The sequence below is a fragment of the Euprymna scolopes genome, chromosome 36 (assembly GCF_053919585.1).
Source record: "Euprymna scolopes isolate OS-2025 chromosome 36, ASM5391958v1, whole genome shotgun sequence".
In the NCBI taxonomy this organism is placed as follows: Eukaryota; Metazoa; Mollusca; class Cephalopoda; order Sepiida; family Sepiolidae; genus Euprymna; species Euprymna scolopes.
In genome coordinates, this window is record NC_136517.1 from 63,105,329 (window position 1) to 63,124,820 (window position 19,492).

The window sequence follows — 19,492 nt, forward strand, 5'->3', positions numbered from 1 at the left end:
GGTGCATGCCAACATGACATTGTCATTGAATTGTCATTTATAATTTTTAAGTTGAAAAAAGAAAAGTTTTATATTCACAATATTCTAACATTCATACAATTAGTCTTTCTACACATGGTGCAACCTCATACAGGTAAATATATTTTGTTCAAAGATGTAACAAAAAAAAAAAAAGAAAAAAAAACTTTCAGAAGAAAAAGAAAAATAGTTGCGCAACATACCATCACATTTTAATCCTTGTTTCACAAGTCCAAATAACATCTCCCCACAGAAATCACAGAAGTGGGGAGATTTGTACGAATGAACATTAAGTTGATGGGGTTGAATTTGAAGGTCTTCCATTGAAGCTTGGGCTGGAAAGGAGAAAAAAAATATCAAGATATTACCTTTAGAACAATCATTCATTATATATTTCAATAAATATTAAGTTTTTAATAAAAATATTTTCCATAATATGGCTGAAAAATATCAAATTGTTTTGGTTTTTTTTTTGGTTTTTTTACATAGGCGTCACCACTTATCAAGGCCGATCGGCCACTCAAGGATAAGGGTTAAAGAGTGTAGAGTAGTCAAAAGGACAATATAGTAATCAATAGTAATGGAAGTTCGGTAAATTTGTTAATTTAAGTGGAACGGCTCATCAGAAACTTGTTCACGTTGGACTTGAAGACAACCATATTATAGACAGCTGGAAAGTAGGAAAACAGAAGACAATTCCACAGGCATGCAGTTCTAAGAAAGAAGCTTTGATCATGGAATCTATATTTAGGTTTAGGCACAGATAAAGAGTGGGGAAAATTATTGATAATTGATAACAAAAAACTTATCAGTTGGCTCAAATTATTGAGTTAAATTTTCCGGTGGGTCAAAAAAACATTGTTACAAACAAATGCCTAAGTTTTTATCACATGAAAGGAATTTATGTATAAGTTTCACAACGTATCTTTTCTACATACAATTATCAGTGCGACAATTATCAGTGCGATACAATTAAAAAAAAAATGAACATATCCATTATTTATAAATTTTTTTCCACTGCAAAATTATTAAACAAAGAAAAAACTGGTGTAAAAAAATTGTTGATTTTTTAAAAATAAGTTTGGAATATTTTTATCTTAAACTCCTTGTTCTTTGTGATAAGTAAAGTTCCAAATATCAGAACGTTTCTATATAAACAAACTTAAATTGATGTTATTTCATGAACTCTTGACAGGGGCAGCAGGCGTCCAGATTACTCATTTGCTGCAGCTGTGTTTTTTCACATGCTTTTGTTATTGAAATCGGAATCTGGAAAAATATTGGAATCGTTCTATCACTACATCATCATATAATTACCATAATTATTACTTTTTTTTTTTTTAATACCTACAGATATTAGTGTTTCATCCTTTCGGGAATCATCAGTCCAGAGAGTTACAATTACAGCCGATTGCGAGATTCAAACCCAACCATGAAGCCATCTCCGACTCCACCAGAAGCTCAGTTTCTTTGTTTGTGTATGCAGTCATAGGCTGTGCATTGTTTGATATAGAGTGTGTTTTGGAATTTTGCATTTTTTATAAGTCTCTTGACTGCTGGGTGAAAAGAGGCAATGAGAAGAAGCAGTTCATCAAAATTTGCCTTTTCACATTTTATGTTCCATTGGAGGGATACTGGTTTATAGGTCATTGATAATGAGGTTTTGATCATCTATGATCTTTTCTACTATTTGAGTATGAGGGGGTTGGAGATTCTGACGTCTATTTCCATTGTTTCCAAAGTTTTAAATTTATTCTGATCTGTAGTTCTTGTTTTTGATGTGGATCTCTCTCTTGGATTTTTCATTTATTTTCTGTTTGGTTGGTGAGAGGTTTGATTTTTTTCCCCCTTTCTGGGGTGTACTAGACATTTGTTCATTTGATTTTGGAATGTTGTTCGTTTCTGTAGGTTTTTTTTATTTGTAAATTGTGTTTGGTTTTTAAGGTCTGGTGGGATTTTACTTTCGGCTGTTTGGGAGTTATTTTCAAGTATGGCTTGAGTTGATGGTAGTTACCGTAGTGGGCGCTCAATGTCTCAACTAGTTCTTGAAGTGTCTTTATTAAGGTGTTGATTCCCTTTAGTTTTATGTTTGCTGTTTTTGGTTGTATCTGCATACGATCTAGCTGTCGTGGTTCTATCATGGAGGCTGACACGATTTTTCTGGCTTCAGTAAAGCTTATGTCTTTTATATATTAATTCATTCACTTATTTTTTTTGATCCAGTTTTGGCAGAGGTGAGTATGCTGGATGGTTCTCACCAGTTTGGAGATTTTATTTCCTTAGAATTCTGTTTCCTGGTGTTCATTACTGCTACATTTTGGGTATACTGTTTCCCTGGTACAGTATTCTTTGCTTTAAGACAGCTTCAAGAGAAGTGCATTGGACAGAAAAAAAATCTCTCTACTTTGTATTCATCGACCTGACCAAAGCTTTTGACACCATCAACAGAGAGGCACTTTGGACAGTCCTTGAGTGCATCGGATGTCCTCCAAAGTTTGTGTCAATTATCAGGCTCTTCCACGATGGCATGACTGGTTAGGTCCTCTCAAACACACACTCACAGACACTTTCACTACCAGCAACGGTGTGAAGCAGGGTTGTGTATTAGCCCCTATCCTTTTCAACATCTTTTTCACCTGTGTGCTGTTCCATGCTGTCCAAGACTTGCAGAGGGGTGTCTACATTGGTTACCACTTGGATGGCTCCCTCTTCGACTTAAAGAGACTCACAACAAAGACAAAAAGCTTGAAAACTCATCCAAGAGGTTCTCTTTGCAGATGACTGTGCACTAGTGACCCATACAGAACAAGACTTGTAGCAGACACAAATAGACCCCTTTTCTTCTTGCGTATTCGCTTCCTCTGAGTGAGTGATGCGGCCTTAAACTGTCCAATCTGAGGACTTGCACATGAATACGAATTAACCCCTAGAGACCAGACAGCTTCCGGTCTCAGAAGAAAACTCTCGCTCTTACGCTACCAGCCTTCGACGGTGCTAGACGTCTGTTCGCTTCGCTGCCCCTACTAAAAAGGTATTGACGACAGCCACTGGCTGTAACTACCTCGTAAGGCAGTGGAGACCCGACTCTACTTTCTTCCTTCCTAAAGTACGCTTTGCGAATAAACCTTTCTCTTGTTAAGTTGAAGTTGTTTGTCATCGTTCATAGAATTGTGTTATTTTATTTTATCAGGGGAATTCCCAATAATGGTGACTCCGTCGTGATAACACATTTCCGAACAGGCACTTCTTTCGCGTTTTAACAGGGCAAGGCGCGCATTGTAAAAACCAGCACATGGTTTCCGACCACCCACATAAACAGACAACGGATTCGGGAGAGCACGTTTAAAACTTTAAAAAAACAACAACAAAAAAAAAAGACGTTATTTCCCTCTCTTCCTTATTGTTTTTTTTTCCGTTATATATAAATTATATATATATATATATATATATATATATATATATATATATATATATATATATATATATATATATATATATATATATATATATATATTATAAACTAAGGAGCATACAAAAAAAAAAACATATTATCCTCGTCAAACACGGTAAACGAAAACAAAGACGAAACATTTTCAAAGACACGTGTCACACAAAAAAAGCTGAGAATATTTTAACGGAAACGCAGTTCATTTCAAATACATCCCACATTTTCACGGATAATGATAAAACGTTTTAACCGGATACGTTTCCTTGAAACAAAACAAAACAAAGAAAAAACACCTTTTTCTTTCACAACGGCTACACATAAAAAAAAAAACGCCAACCTACAAAAAGAGGTGACACTTTCTTGGTGTTCGAAAAATTCTTCTTATACCAAGCTTGAACTGATTCTAATGCTATCTTTTTTCTACTTTGAACATTTCTGCCGTTTTAACGCGCACCGCGCATAAGAAAAAACTCAACACAAAAAAAAAAAAAAAAAAAAAAAAAACTTTCACGAAGTTTTTCCACATTAGCACTCTTCGGCCAAAATGTAAGTACTTAAAGAGTTCATTTATCTTCAGGTTCACACACATTTACAAAAAAAAACAAACAAAAAAAAAACCCATATTGTCCACATTTTTTTTTTTTTCACGGCTCTTCCTTATATAGTTTTTTTTTTTAGCTTTATTTCATGGTAATTTTGTTTCTTTCTTCTCCTCCCCCGTTAGCCTGTTAAGTTTTTTTTTTGTATTGTCTCTGTTTAAAGATTTTCTCCATATTTCTCCTTTCTTCTCCACGTGGTCCATATTCGGCGTCCTTTCAGATTTCGGATAGATTATATATATATGTTTTTAAATATTTTGTATCTACTTTCGGTAGTGACAATGACAACGTTGCCTGCCTTCGCCGGTGACGTTCGGGTTTGGTTTGCTCAACTTGAGTCTTATTTTGCGGCGAACAACGTGTCAGAGCAAACGAAGCTGCACATTTTATTCAGTGCCTTCCCTGCGTCATTGACTCCTGCGGTCAAGGACTTAATAACGGACACCCCGTTAAACTCCACTTATGATAGCATTAAACGGGAGGTGCTACTACGGACGTCCGTGTCGGCGGAAAAGCGTTTTCAAATGCTGGTCCATGACGAGCACTTAGGTGACCGCAGGCCGACGGAACTACTCCGTAGAATGAGGGAACTGGCAGAGGACGTCCCTCCTGACAGTGCCTTAATTAAGCAGCTCTTTTTCTCAAGGCTGCCGGCGCAGGTAAAGGCCATACTTGCGCCAATGTTAGAAAAACACACCGTCGATGTAGTAGCAGCATCGGCGGACAAGGTCATGGACTTTGTGAGGGGGCCTACCACCGCGGCGATTCCACAACAGCCTGCTGAGGTACCCGCGGGCACCACAAATTTAAGACGGTGCTACATCGGTGGCTATACTAACGGCCATCGAACGCCTCACTAGAGAGGTGAGTAAGCTCAATATGGGCAGGTCACTCTCACCCAGACGCCGCTACAAAAGCCGCTCATCTTCCCCGCACCACCGTCGCCGTGCAAACATGCCGGGACTATATTTTTATCATAGTCGCTATGGCGCTGAAGCACGGAACTGTAAAATGCCCTGCACTTTTAACAACCAGGGAAACTAAATTGTGGAAAGACGAGCACGGCAAACTTTCCACAAAATGCAAATAACCGTGCCTATTTTGTCACTGACGTAAAATCTCAAGCAGGTTGCTTGGTAGACACTGGCGCTGCTTGTAGCATATGGCCACTTAGGCTACTTAAAGAAAGGCCACCAGTGTCATTGATAACACTGCAAGCGGTGAACCATTCGCCTATCCCCACGTACGGTCAAATTTCACGTTCTCTGGACTTGAATTTACGGAGAGACTTTACGTGGGTTTTCACCGTAGCAGATCTACCGTACCCCCATACTAGGTGCGGATTTCTTGCATAATTTTAATTTAATGTTCGACATGCGCAGACGCCGGCTGATAGACGCTAGCACGGAACTTTCCGTCCCTGGCTCGTTATCTAATGCCCCATCTATCAGCCCGGTATTTTTCATTGCCGCTGCGAATGACCCATACCATGAGGTGCTACACTCCTACCCGGAGTTAACCAATTTAAATTTTGTGGTGAGCAAACCCACGCACACCACAAAACATTACATTGAGACCACAGGTGCTCCTGTGTTCTCACGCCCTCGTCGCCTTCCTGTGGATAAACTTAAAGCAGTGAAGGCAGAATTTAATCATATGCTACAGTTGGGAATTATATGCCCCTTGTCCAGTCCTTGGGCTTCCCCTCTGCATATGGTCCAAAAACGAGATGGCGATTGGCGTCCGACTGGAGACTATAGACGACTCAATGCCATGACGGTACCTGATCGTTACCCAATCCCGCATATTCAGGACTTTGCTTCCTCTCTGCATGGTTGTAAGACCTTCTCTAAGCTAGATCTGGTTAAGGCTTACCATCAGATCCCGGTGAATCCAGCCGACATACCCAAAACTGCGGTTACAACTCCATTTGGAGCGTTTGAATTTCTTACTATGCCTTTCGGCCTACGTAACGCTGCCAGTACTTTTCAGTGCTTTATGGATGAAGTAGTGCGTGATTTAGATTTCGTCTATCACTATATAGACGACATTCTCATGGCTAGTGCCTCACCTGAGGAACACGTCACTCACCTCCGCCTACTTTTTGAACGGTTTCAGCAATACCAAGTGAGGATTAACCCTGGTAAATGCGTTTTCGGTGTTACGTCACTAGTTTTCCTGGGCCACATTATCAGCCCAGACGGTATATCTCCGTTGCCGGAAAAGGTGAAGGCTCTACAAGACCTTCAACCGCCCACTTCACTTTGCCAACTTAGGCACTTCCTTGGTCTGTTGAATTACTACAGATGCTTTATCCCGCACTGTGTGGATCTCTTAGCTCCTCTTTCCGACCTGTTATGTAACAGGAAGAAGAAAAACGAGCAGATCTCACTTAATGAGATCCAACAGAGCATTTGCGGAAGTGAAAAATAAACTAGCGACGACATCTTTGCTGGCACATCCTGTACCCGATGCCCAGTTTTCACTGGTTGTTGATGCATCGGGCACAGCTGTAGGTGCAGTGCTGCAACAGCAGCACCAACAACAGTTACAACCTCTTGCATACTTTTCGCGACAGCTGAAACCGGCTGAACAACGTTACAGCACGTTTGGCCGCGAACTACTGGCAATGTACCTCGCAGTGAAACACTTCCAACATTCACTCGAGGGCCGACAATTTGTGATCTACACCGATCACCGTCCGCTTACATACGCACTGCGTGCTAAGGCGGACAAATATTCTCCCCGCGAAACACGTCATTTAGACTTTTTTTCGCAGTTTACTAGCGATATCCGACATATCGCGGGTGAGAACGCATCAGCAGACGCATTGTCTCGCCTGGCCATCAATTCTCTGTCCTCACCATCGGATATCGATTTGCAACAGATGGCCTTAGACCAGCCAAGTCTGGACACGTTGGATCCATCGTCACCTGAATTCGCGACTTGCAAATTTGCATATCTGCCCGTGCCTACTTCTGACACGCAGATCATCTGTGACACCTCAACGGATTCACCTCGACCATTCGTTCCAATGACCCACCATAGAGTTGTTTTTGACACTCTACACAACCTGGCACACCCCGGACGCAAAGCCACAGTAAAGCTGATTACAGCTAGATTTTTCTGGCCCAACATGAGGCGTGACATCACTGCTTGGTCACGTTCCTGTGTATCCTGCCAAAAGTCAAAGGTGCACGAGCATATCCGCGCACCCTTTGGAACATTCAGCACCCCAGACGCTCGGTTTAGCCATGTTCACATTGACTTGGTTGGATCATGGCCGGTCAGTCAGGGATTCACTTATCTCCTGACCTGCATAGACCGTTTCACACGGTGGCCAGAAGCCATCCCACTTAGTGACATTTCGGCTGAATCTGTAGCGCGAGCCCTTATATCAGGCTGGATATCGCGTTATGGAGTTCCCACTATGATCACCACTGATCGTGGTGCACAATTCGAATCCCACCTATTCCGGGAACTGTCCAAGATCCTCGGGATCACTCGCATTCGGACAAGCTATCACCCTGCTTCGAATGGGATGATAGAACGCTTCCATCGCCAATTGAAAGCTGCATTACGCGCTTCCCCCGATCAACAGCGATGGAGCGAGTACATACCGGTCATCCTTCTTGGCTGTCGGGCATCAATCAAGGAGGATCTGGGATATTCCGCAGCCGAACTGGTCTATGGAGCACCTCTATCATTGCCAGGTCAGATGCTGACCCCGATAGAGGATACAACAACTAACTCAGCTCTGTATGTCAACAGACTACAAGCTTATCTCAGTAAGCTACCGCCGATGCACCCTAGGGAACAGACCATTAAATCTTTGGTTCCGAAGGACATAGCGACATGGACTCACGTGTTCCTTAGAAAGGACGCAGTAAAAGCCCCCCTAACTCCACCTTACACTGGCCCTTATCGCATGCTTTCACTCACTGATAAAACTTATCCTAGACATTAGTGGTAAAAAAGAGACAGTATCGGTAGATAGGGTAAAAAGAGCCTTTCTGGACACATTAACACCTGAGCCACACATTCCTCCAACATACACACAGCATAATCATACACCTGAGGTAAATGTTCCACGTGAGAACAATTATGTGACCACTACACGTAGAGACTATGCAAAACAGTGTATTTCTGTTGAAAAAGAACATTTTCTTCTTCTCTCCTTTTCAGAACAGAACGTTTTGTGCAAATATTCCAACTTTTCACAGAAAAGTAAGAACATTTTTTCTGCAAGAAAATAACCTAAAGAAACGGACATTTTTTATTGTATTTTTCTTTCTGCTATTTGTTATGCTACCTTTCTCTCTGTCGGCTTTCAGCCTAAGCAGGGGGTTATGTAGCAGACACAAATAGACCCCTTTTCTTCTCGCGCATTCGCTTCCTCTGAGTGAGTGATGCGGCCTTAAACTGTCCAATCTGAGGACTTGCACATGAATACGAATTAACCCCTAGGGACCAGACAGCTTCCGGTCTCAGAAGAAAACCCTCGCTCTTACGCTACCAGCCTTGGTCGGTGCTAGACGTCTGTTCGCTTCGCTGCCCCTACTAAAGGTATTGACGACAGCCACTGGCTGTAACTACCTCGTAAGGCAGTGGAGACCCGACTCTACTTTCTTCCTTCCTTTCTTTCTAAAGTACGCTTTGCGAATAAACCTTTCCCTTGTTAAGTTGAAGAAGTTGTTTGTCATTGTTCATAGAATTGTGTTATTTTATCAGGGAAATTCCCTAAAGACTTCCAACAGATACTGGATTGCTTCTCTAGGGCATCCAAGCTCTTCGGCTTGACAATCAGTCTTGGAAAGACGGAGGTGCTCCACCAGCCTGCTCCATACTCCAACCCTCCTCCTCCCAACATCACCATGGACGACACACCACTTGCCAACGTTAATCACTTCAAATATCTGGGAAGCACCATATCTTGTGATGGCTCCTTCGACAGAGAAATTGACACCAGATTCAGCAAGGCAAGCCAGGTAATGGGAAGACTTCACAATCGAGTGCTCAATGAACACAACATCTGCCTATCTATGAAGCTGAAGGTCTACAATGCTGTGGTCCTTCCCTCCCTGCTCTATGGTTGTGAGATGTGGACACTGTACCACAGGCATATAAAGAAACTGGAGCTCTTCCACATGCGAGCTCTCCGTTCCATCCTGGGAATCAAATGACAGGATCACATCACCAATCTGAAGGTCCTTGACAAAGCTAAGTCCACCAGTATAGAGGCCACCATCATCAAGACCCAACTTTGTTGGATTGGACACGTGATCCGAATGGACGCATGTCGGATGCCTAAATGTCTGATGTACGGAGAGCTCCAGGCTGGCAAAAGAAACCAAGGTCGACCAAAACTGCGGTATAAAGACACTGTTAAAGCCAATCTGCAATGGTGTCGTATAAAACCGGGAGACCTAGAGGGACATGCTATGGACAGACCAAAATGGCGAAGCTCAACTCACAAGGCTGTTGCCAACTTTGAAGAGGCTTGTAGCCAGAAACTCACTGCCAGAGAGAGAGAGACACCACAGAGCAGCTTCAGCAGTGATCACAACTGACTTCCAGTGCCCCCAATGTTCTAGAATATGTGCCTCTAGACTGGGGCTGCAGAGCCACCTCCGTGTGCACAGATGAGATGCAGAACACAAACATCATCTTCGGATCCGATGGACAACCACCATTCTTTGTTGTGGCCAAATTTTTGTCAGTTTAGACAGCAAAATGGTTTAGGGATATATGTTTCTACTTTAATTTTAATTTATCCAATTTTGATTTCAATCGGTGGAGTGGGAGTATTGAAGATTAATATGTGTGTGTTTATTGTTTGTTCGTTTCTTTTTATTGTAATTTGTTTGATATCTACAACTTTTTGAATTTTAGGTTTGTTTTATTTTTTCTAGGGAGCAGTTGTTTAATTCTGGACATTTGATGACTCCTTTTGAGGTATTGAAGGTTTTGTGAGGGTAGGTTTTGATGTTTATATCATGGAACTTTGTCCATGTTAAAATTTTTTGCCTGATCTAGCTGAAATTTTGCAATGATTTATATCGCTATGGGTTATGTGGCAAATTACAGCTCTGAACTAATTGTGGTTTCTGTTTTACAGGTGTTTGAACGGAGTCAGGTGTGAAATGGAGCCTGTTGAATGTCGAGCAGTGATCTAGTTTTTGTATTTGAAAGGACGCACACCACAGGAGACTTTTGATGAAATGAAAGAAACTTATGGTGATAATGCCCCATCATATGACCTTGTAAAACGCTGGCATCATGAATTCAAACATGGCCGGAAGTCTGGAAACAGCTCCCAGACCTGGTCGCCCTCCTGCCATTGATGAGGCATCTGTCCATCAAGTTGAGGCTGCCATTTTGGAAGATTGGCGCATTACTATTCGCCAAATAGCCCAAGATGTCAAGATTAGTACAGGGTGTGTGGAAACTATCATTCATGACCATTTGCATAAGGTGTCTGCTAGCAGATGGATTCCCAGGTTGCTCACACCATTTCAGAAGATGGAGTGCTCGAGGATGAATTTGGAGATGTGCCAAGAAGATGTGAAAGTTTTTCAAAAGACTGATTACAAGGGATGAAACCTGGGTCCATCACTATGATCCAGGGACCAAAGCCCAGTCAATGCAGTGGAAGCACTTGGACTTACCACCTCCAAAGAAGGCAATGGTACCCTCCTCCTGCAGGACAATGCTCTGGTCCACAACTCGCATGTCACCAGATCAGAAGCACTGGCGTAAGGTTATGAAATCCATCCCCATTTCCCTACTCTCCTGACCTTGCACCCTCTGACTTTCACCTCTTCCCAGCAATGAAGTTGTTTTTGAAAGGAAAGTGTTTCTAAGATGATGCAGCCTTGATTTCTGAAGTCACGTCGTGGTTGAAGGACCAACCTGGGGTGTTCTACAAAAACGGTCTCCAGGCTGCATCAAACGATGGGAGAAATGCATAACTGAGTAGTTCCTATGTAGAGAAAGACTAATAACTGTGCCAAGTTTTGCTGCTCTACTGCTATGGAAAGTGGGTCAGGGGCATTACTTATTGCACGCCTCTCGTAATATACTTTAAGATTAATAATATTATAAGTTCCAAAAAAAAAAGAGAAAAAAAAGTAATCTTCCATAATTTAAATAATTTCTTGTCCCTACAGGTACACCACAATCTTCCATCTATCTTAATATTTTATGTCCTTTTTTCCCCCTCTTTTGCTATTCTCTATACTTGTTTTGCCTCTTTATTCTTTCCTACTAATATATTTTTGCCTCTGTCTTTGCTTCTAATATCTCATACTATTAAAAACGTCTTTTCTATCCAACCCAGCTATTGGATAATTTTCTAACAATTTTTTCATATATAATTTATAATCTTGAATTTTTTGTTTTGTCTTTATCATAAGTATTTAATAGCTTTATTTCTTTAAACTTTACTGCTTATATTTTTCCATCCTGCCTTTCTGTTTTTGTCTTCATGTGAGTATGTTTCTCTCACATGTTTATGGAAAAAATATGCTTATTGAATTATATTTCACCTTTTATTTAGACCAATCCTTAAATTTATGAAGATCGATGTAACTACAAAGTATATACAAATACATGACAAAAAGTCCATCTTCCAAATTCCAAGATGTTGTCCATCTTACCGCTTATTTCTTTTAGCATGTTAAGATGTTCAGTTTTTGACAGCACCAAATTTGTAATGCAAAATCATTCATGTAATTATTATATCAAATTTTTAATTTATTCTACCCTTACTTATCAGAAGAAAAGGAAATCATCAACTTTAAAAGAAAATGAAGGCATGATTACAAAATCCGGAAAAAAAAAATAGTGCAATTGTGTTTTATTTCAGACATGCGCACATGCGTTTAAATACCAATATATGCATGGTTTCTTTACATGTAAACAATAACATGCGTCTACTCATATTTAATTTATTTTTATCATTTATTTTATACTCATATTTGATTTATTTTTATCATTTATTTTATACTGCTTATTTTCAGTCTTTTTTTTCTCTTTTCTTATTCCCTTATTATTAAGTATATTTTGATACTTGCTTCTAATGATCGACATCCCAACCCCCCATCTTATGTTTGGAACTTTGTGGTTGTGTTCACACACACACAGTGCTGGGATGATTACTCGGAAAAATCATAACTTTTCAGGATATCGGAAAAGTTGTACCTATTTTCTGATGCCCTAAAACGATTCCTGTAATCATTTTTTTTTTCACTGCTGGTAATAATAATAAAATAAATATTGATTCTAAATTACCAGTAAAACTAAAATCTGTAGTGTGTTTCTACGTTTGAGAAAATTTCAATCCTGAACTATTTTGGATTATTATCAGTTTCAGCCCCAGACTCATGACCAAAGGCAAGAATAAAATACTTTTCTACTTAAATGGCCAAGTTTTTGTGTTTTAACTTATTTTGATGCATTTTTCTTACAATTGTTTTGCATAACACATTTCTGTTACCAAAAGCAATAGACTAAGAAAATGTACTTGTACAGAATTCTACCCATGTGAAAAAAAAAACAAAAAATATCACCCGTTATCGAAAGAAAAGTTTGTACACCCCCCCCCCAATCATAATTTAGTTTCATTCTTAAAAAAAAGGAAATAACGTACTTGTACAGAATTCTACCCATAAAAAAAAAAAAAAAAAAAAAAAAATTTTATCCGATGGAAAGAAAAGGTCGAAAAAAAGTCATAAAATAGCTTTTTTTTAATTAGAAATAAGGTACTATAAATTTATTTTTAGTAGTGCATTCATTGGTGACTTTAATTTTAATTAGTGTTTTCAGTAGACCACTGGAGGCCTCCAGAGTTTTTTTTTTTTTTTTTCCAATGGTCACTTCAAAAATAATTTCTCTTCTGGTGATTAAAAAACTTGGTTATAGTAGTTCTCTGAAGGCCTTCTTGCTTTTATTTAGTGCTTTAGTAGAGTTCTGGAGGCTAACAGCTTTTGTTTTCACTGCTCACTTAAAATATTTCTCTTTTAGGGAGTAAAAACTTGGTTTTAGTAGTGCTCTGGAGGCACTTTATTTAGTGCTTTCATTAGCCCTCTGTGTTAATGTAGACATTGGTTACCTCCCTTGCTTCAGTTACATGGTTACCTCCCTTGCTTGTGGTGATATAAATAGGAGTCGGCCATCTTGGTTTAGTCAGTTCGTTCGTACAGTTTAGACAGACTACAAGTGTCTTAACAAATGGTAGCAGAGATATCCCTCTGTGTGCAACAAAACGAAAAAAAAAAAAAAATTTTTTTTTTGTACAGCTTGTCTGTAGCACTAGACAGATCGGATATCGGATATGGCAACTTCGAACAAACAACCTCCATTGTTGGAGGGGGAGGATGTTTACGAGAACTGGAAACAAGACGTTGAAATGTGGTCGTTGTTCACGGATCTTTCTGAGGAAAAAAAAGGGCCAGCAGTGTTTTTGACGCTACCACCGAATATTAGAGAATGTGTTCGTGAATTGCCAACAAGTGACATCGGCGGACGAAATGGCTTGAAGATCTTAATAAAGAAACTGGATGACATATATTTAAAGGATGAACACACGCGCGCTTACATGACTTTTAAGGAATTTTACACTTATAAAAGATCGTCAGGTACCAGTATAAATGACTTTCTTGTTCGTTATGAGTTTTTGTACCAAAGATTAAAAAAATTCCACATTATTCTACCGGAAGGAGTGCAAGCTTTTCTTGTTTTGAACGCGGTTAACATATCGGAAGAGAACGAAAAATTAGCGCGGACAACGTGTTCTGTTTTGACGTATCAAAACATGAAGGAATCGATAAAGAAAGTATTTGGTGACATTTATCGTGATGAAAATGTACCGGCAGTGAAATCAGAGCCCGAAATCGTCAACTATAATTATTCTAAACCGGGTAACAACAAAAGGCGTTTTCGTCGAGGACAATCTAATCCATGTGACCGAAGTGGAAACGTGTTGTTGTGTTACAAATGTCAGTCTCCGAACCATCTAATTAGAGAGTGTCCTAGAAACACGCCCAGGTTTACGGAAGCGACAGAACAAATACACATTACGTTGTTCATTCAAGAAAATATTTATTTGAACAGTACAAATGAAAAAATTTCAAATCTTGTAAAGGAAACATTTGGATTCTGCTTGTACTCGCACACTGGCTGGCGAAGTGTGGCTTGATGTTTATTTAGATACTTTAAATGAAAGTGACCTGCAACTAGTGAAGTATACAAACTCAGACCGGAGTTTTTGTTTTGGTGATGGAGTGGCTGTCACAGCAATTAAAGTTGCTAAATGTCCGGTTACACTCGGAGGTATAAGAGTTTATATCGAAGCAGATATTGTGAAAAACGACTTGCCTCTTCTATTAAGTCACAAATCAATGAAGACAGCAGGAATAGTGCTAGATTTCCGGAAAGATATGTGCTGGATTTTTGATAAATGTATTGAACTAAAGACCACAACTTCAGGGCACTATTGTCTCCCCTTAACAAATAAGTTGTTGGATCATAGTGGTACTAAGAACATTGTATTACATGTTCAGAATTTTGGTCAGTGTTCTTTCACAGAAAAAAAAAAAAAAGTAGAAAAACTTCATCGACAGTTTGCTCATGCCTCGAAGGAAAAACTTGTTTCCTTGGTTAAAAAAAGTGGCAAATTCAATGACAAGGAATTTATAAAGGCGATTGAGGAGGTTTGTGAAAACTGTCAAATTTGCCTTAGATTTAAAAAAGCTCCACTGCGACCGGTTGTGGGATTGCCTCTTGGCAATAGATTTAATCACACAGTTTGCATGGATTTGAAAGAGTTCATCCACAATGAGGTGTGGATACTACATCTCATTGATGCCGCTACCAGGTATTCAGCGGCAACATTGATCAAAACAAAGAAGAAGGAGGAGATCATCAAAAACATCTTTATGATGTGGATTACCTATTTCGGATCTCCTGTTCGTTTTCTGAGTGATAATGGGGGTGAATTCAACAACGAACACTATAGACAGATGAATGAAAAACTCAACATAGAGACCTGTACTACTGCCGCAGAAAGTCCATTCAGCAACGGTACTGTAGAACGTCATAATTTGATAGTTGCTGAGGCAATGAAAAAAACAATTGACGATGAGAAGTGTGAACCTGAAATTGCCTTGGCATGGGCTATTTGTGCAAAAAATGCCCTCCTCAATTACTCTGGACACAGTCCAAATGAACTTGTATTCGGTTTCAATGTAAATACACCCTCAATTCTGACAGACCAGTTACCTGCTATGGAGTCCTCTACTACAAGTGACATGGTGAGAAAAAATTTAAATGCTCTCCATAGTGCAAGGAGAAACTTTTTGGAAGCCGAGTCCAGTGAGAGAATTAGGAGAGCTCTCAGGTCTAATGTCAGAACTTATGCTGATGAAGATTATGCTACCGGAGACCAAATCTATTATCGGAGGCAGAGTTTTAAAGGATGGCGTGGTCCAGCAAAAGTGTTAGGCAGAGAAGGCCAGTTTGTCTTAATCAGACATGGCGGAGCATTTTATAGGATGCATCCGTGCCAATTGATGAAAGTGAATAAAAACAACGAAAAAAGAACAAAAAAAGCTGAAATGCTGGGAAACACTACAGAAGGGAAGAATGAATACCTTACAGTTGAGGAGGAGGAGTTGCAGAATCAAGTGGTAGAAAGTGAAGATATAGACAGAGAAGAAGTTGTTGATAGTTCTACCAGTTTAAGAGATAAGACTGAAAAACCTGGCCGAAATAAGACCATAACTTATAAAATAAATGGAAGTGGGGAGTGGAAGAAAGGAAAGGTTATGTCAGTACAGCCTAAATCAACTGGCAAATATAGTCATTGGATCAATATAGAACCTGAGGATGAAAACGAGGATCAAGTTTGTATCAACTGGAATCATATTGATCATTGGAGAGAAGTGCCCCAATATACTGAACAGGAAAATGTAGTCCTGCTCACCGCTGAACAAGAGCAGTCGAAAGCTGTAATGGATGCCAAGCATAAAGAAATAAAAAACATGAACACCTATGAAGTATTTGAATGTGTGCCATACACAGGTCAAAAAACAATATCCACAAGATGGGTGATTACTGAAAAATTCAAGGATAATCAGAAAACAATGAAAGCTCGCCTTGTAGCACGAGGCTATGAAGAAAATAGTAATCTGAAAACGGACTCCCCAACATGTAGCCGTGAAGCTATGCGAATGGTCATGCTAACCGCATCAATAAAGAATTGGATGCTGCAGACCATAGATTTTACCTCAGCCTTTTTGCAAGGTGGTATTTTAGAGAGAGATGTGTACCTGAGGCCACCATCTGATGTTTGTCCTAAATCTCAAGTGTGGAAATTAAAAAGATGCATCTATGGATTGAATGATGCTCCACGGGCATGGTGCAAGAGAGTTACTCAGGCTTTGATTGAATTAAAAGGAGTAGCAAGTGCTTATGATAATGCATTGTTTTTGTGGCATGATATTAAAGGAAATTTGACTGGAATTCTTGCTATGCACGTGGATGATTTTGTTTTCTGTGGAAACACAGAGTTTGAAAGGGATGTGATTGCAACATTGAAAGAAAAATTTAAGGTGGGATCTCATGAAAGTGGAACATTCAAATATGTTGGACTGAATGTTAATCAACAGGAAAATGGGATCACTGTAGAACAAGATCTATATGTATCTTCCATATCTCCAATAGAAATAAGCAAAGGGAGGATACTGAGGAAAAATGATGAACTGAATGAAGAAGAAAAGCATGAGTTGAAGAGACTTGCAGGTCAGATGATGTGGGTTTCAACTCAAACACGCCCTGATATAGCTTTTGATGTGTGTAAAATGAGCAACACTGGAAAGCATCCCAAAGTAAAAGCCTTATTTGAGGCGAATAAAGCCTTATCAAAATTGAAATCCAAGAAGGGTTCTATAACATTTCCAAAATTGGGAAAGCCCTCAGATTTACACATTTTGTGTTATACTGATGCCTCTTATGCCAGTCTGGAAGATGGATCTTCACAGGGTGGTTTTGTTGTCTTTATTGGAGGAAGTACTGACAAAATGGCCCCCATGTGTTGGGCGTCAAAGAAATTGGACAGAGTGACAAAAAGCCCATTGGCCTCAGAGACTCTTGCTCTGAATGAGGGAGCTGATGCTGGTGTTTTGACTGCGGTTATGATACAAGAGGTATTTCAGTTATCTAAATTGCCAGACGTTCTCTGCAAGACAGATAATGCATCACTTGTGGAGACATTGAATTCCAACAATCTGGTAAGCGATCGACGATTGAGAATAGATGTAGCAAGGCTGAAGGAAATGAAGAGTAGAGGAGAGATACAGATAGAATGGATCAAGGGTTGTGATCAGGTCTCTGATTGTTTGACCAAGGCAGGAGCTTCGTCTGAGCTTCTAAGGGACTTGTTAAATCAGAAATAAATTATTCACTTGAGGACAGCAGCAATGTTAATGTACACATTGGTTACCTCCCTTGCTTCAGTTACATGGTTACCTCCCTTGCTTGTGGTGATATAAATAGGAGTCGGCCATCTTGGTTTAGTCAGTTCGTTCGTACAGTTTAGACAGACTACAAGTGTCTTAACACTCTGGACGTTCCCGAGTTTTTTTGTTTTTTTTCCACAATTTAAATAAAGGAATAGATCAGAACATCCAATCAAGTGTGCCTTCTCATTCATTGGTAACCCTCGCAATATGCACCAAAAATGATGCAATCTCAATAGTGGCAAAATATGGCAAACCTGGCATCTTCATAAGATACATATAATCATAAATGCCTTTAATGAAAGTGAGTTTACCTCATGGTTACTGAATCTTGGAAATGCAACAGCAAATCTTGTGGAATATCAAGATCAGTCTGATATAGAAAGCCACAAATATCATGCCTTGATGGTTCACTGGTTGATACTTTGAAAATATATCAACACAGAAGAAATAGGATAATTTTCTCACCAAGAAATTATGACTATTGATTAATAAAGAAACTTTAAATCAACTTCCTGCATATATTATAGTACAGATAAAATACACATGGATGATCCTGCGGAAGCTATACATTATCAACCTGAATTTCTTATTTCATTGACGTCATGTGCAATACCTCCTCAAATTATTTAAAACCTAAATGCATAGAAATATATCAATAAAAAAAGCATTGTGCAATGGAACAAAATTGGAAGTTAAAAATGCATTAACATTCAATTGAAGCATGCATTACTAGAAAAACAGGTTTTCATTCCAAGAATAAAACCCTCCCCAAATGACACTAAATTCACTTTAGGATGAAATCAGGTTCCGATTCAGTTATTGTATCCAAGGACTATAAGTCTCAAGGTCAAACATTTGAAAAAGTAGACTTATTTTTACCACAACCTGTGTTTAGCCATGAGTGATAATGTTACATGTTCAAAAATTCAAAGGCTCTCTATGAGTTAAAGTCATGAAAACTAACAGCCAAAGGAAAAAAAAAAAAAACTTACACTAAGAACATTTTGCAGAGAGGTATTTTTTAAAAACTATTATAACAAAAATTAAAAAATAAAATACATTTTAATTGTTGAAGCACAACTGATTTAAATTTAAGGAAAATTTATTTTACATTTGAAAATCTTCATAGGATTAAGCTACAAGATTAAATAATCATTACATGTAAAAATTTTATTACTGAGATTTATAAAATATTTCTTCATTTTGAAATAATTGACACCCAAAGAAAAAAAAAATCACAGCATTTGGAAATAAAAAAATATATTATTTCTATTGCATTATGAAAAGTGTACAAAGGAAACACTTCTATTTAATTTGTATTTAATGATTAGAATTTTAAAGAAAACTTTAAAAACATCAAACTTGCACATAAAAATCCTTGATTATCGATGGCAACGTAAATTGAAAATATTTTAAAACTTCAAACCTTCATAGATTTACCTTTAAAGAAAGCACATTTTTTATCATTTAAAAAATTCTTGTTGATTGAAAATTAAATTATTAAGTGGTATGTGTATTAAGTTTACATTTATAAAGTGAAATTGACAGGTGCGAAAAAGTTGTGTGATGTTTGACCTTGAAACATGATGCGGCTGCAAGCCAGTTTTTGCTTTTTTTATACTGAAAAGCGTAACGAAAAATCTCGAAAATAGCGTGTAAAAGTCGGGCAAATTAAAAATAGATGCGATCACCGGTCATAACTCGTAGATATTATGATTTAGACATTATATAAAAAGTTTTAAGAAGAACTGAGTCGACCGAGAAGCCCGGCGAAAAAAGCCTTTGGCGGACATACACAAAAATACACACACACACTTTCACATTATATATATATATATATATATATATATATATATATATATATACAAGCGGGGGGGGGTACCCAGCGTTGCCCGAGTGTTTGGAGG

General features: G+C 38.8%; 1 protein-coding gene across 3 annotated transcripts in view; it reads right to left on the minus strand.

Moving 5' to 3' along the window:
* Positions 1–19,492, minus strand: part of LOC145260539 (serine/threonine-protein kinase D3-like) — a 370,628-nt gene that overhangs the window by 131,939 nt on the left and 219,197 nt on the right. For all 3 annotated transcript variants that reach the window (XM_080118751.1, XM_080118754.1, XM_080118753.1), the window contains exon 3: positions 222–353. In XM_080118751.1, the coding sequence (XP_079974877.1) occupies positions 222–353 (132 nt within the window). The remainder of the gene's footprint in view (positions 1–221; positions 354–19,492) is intronic.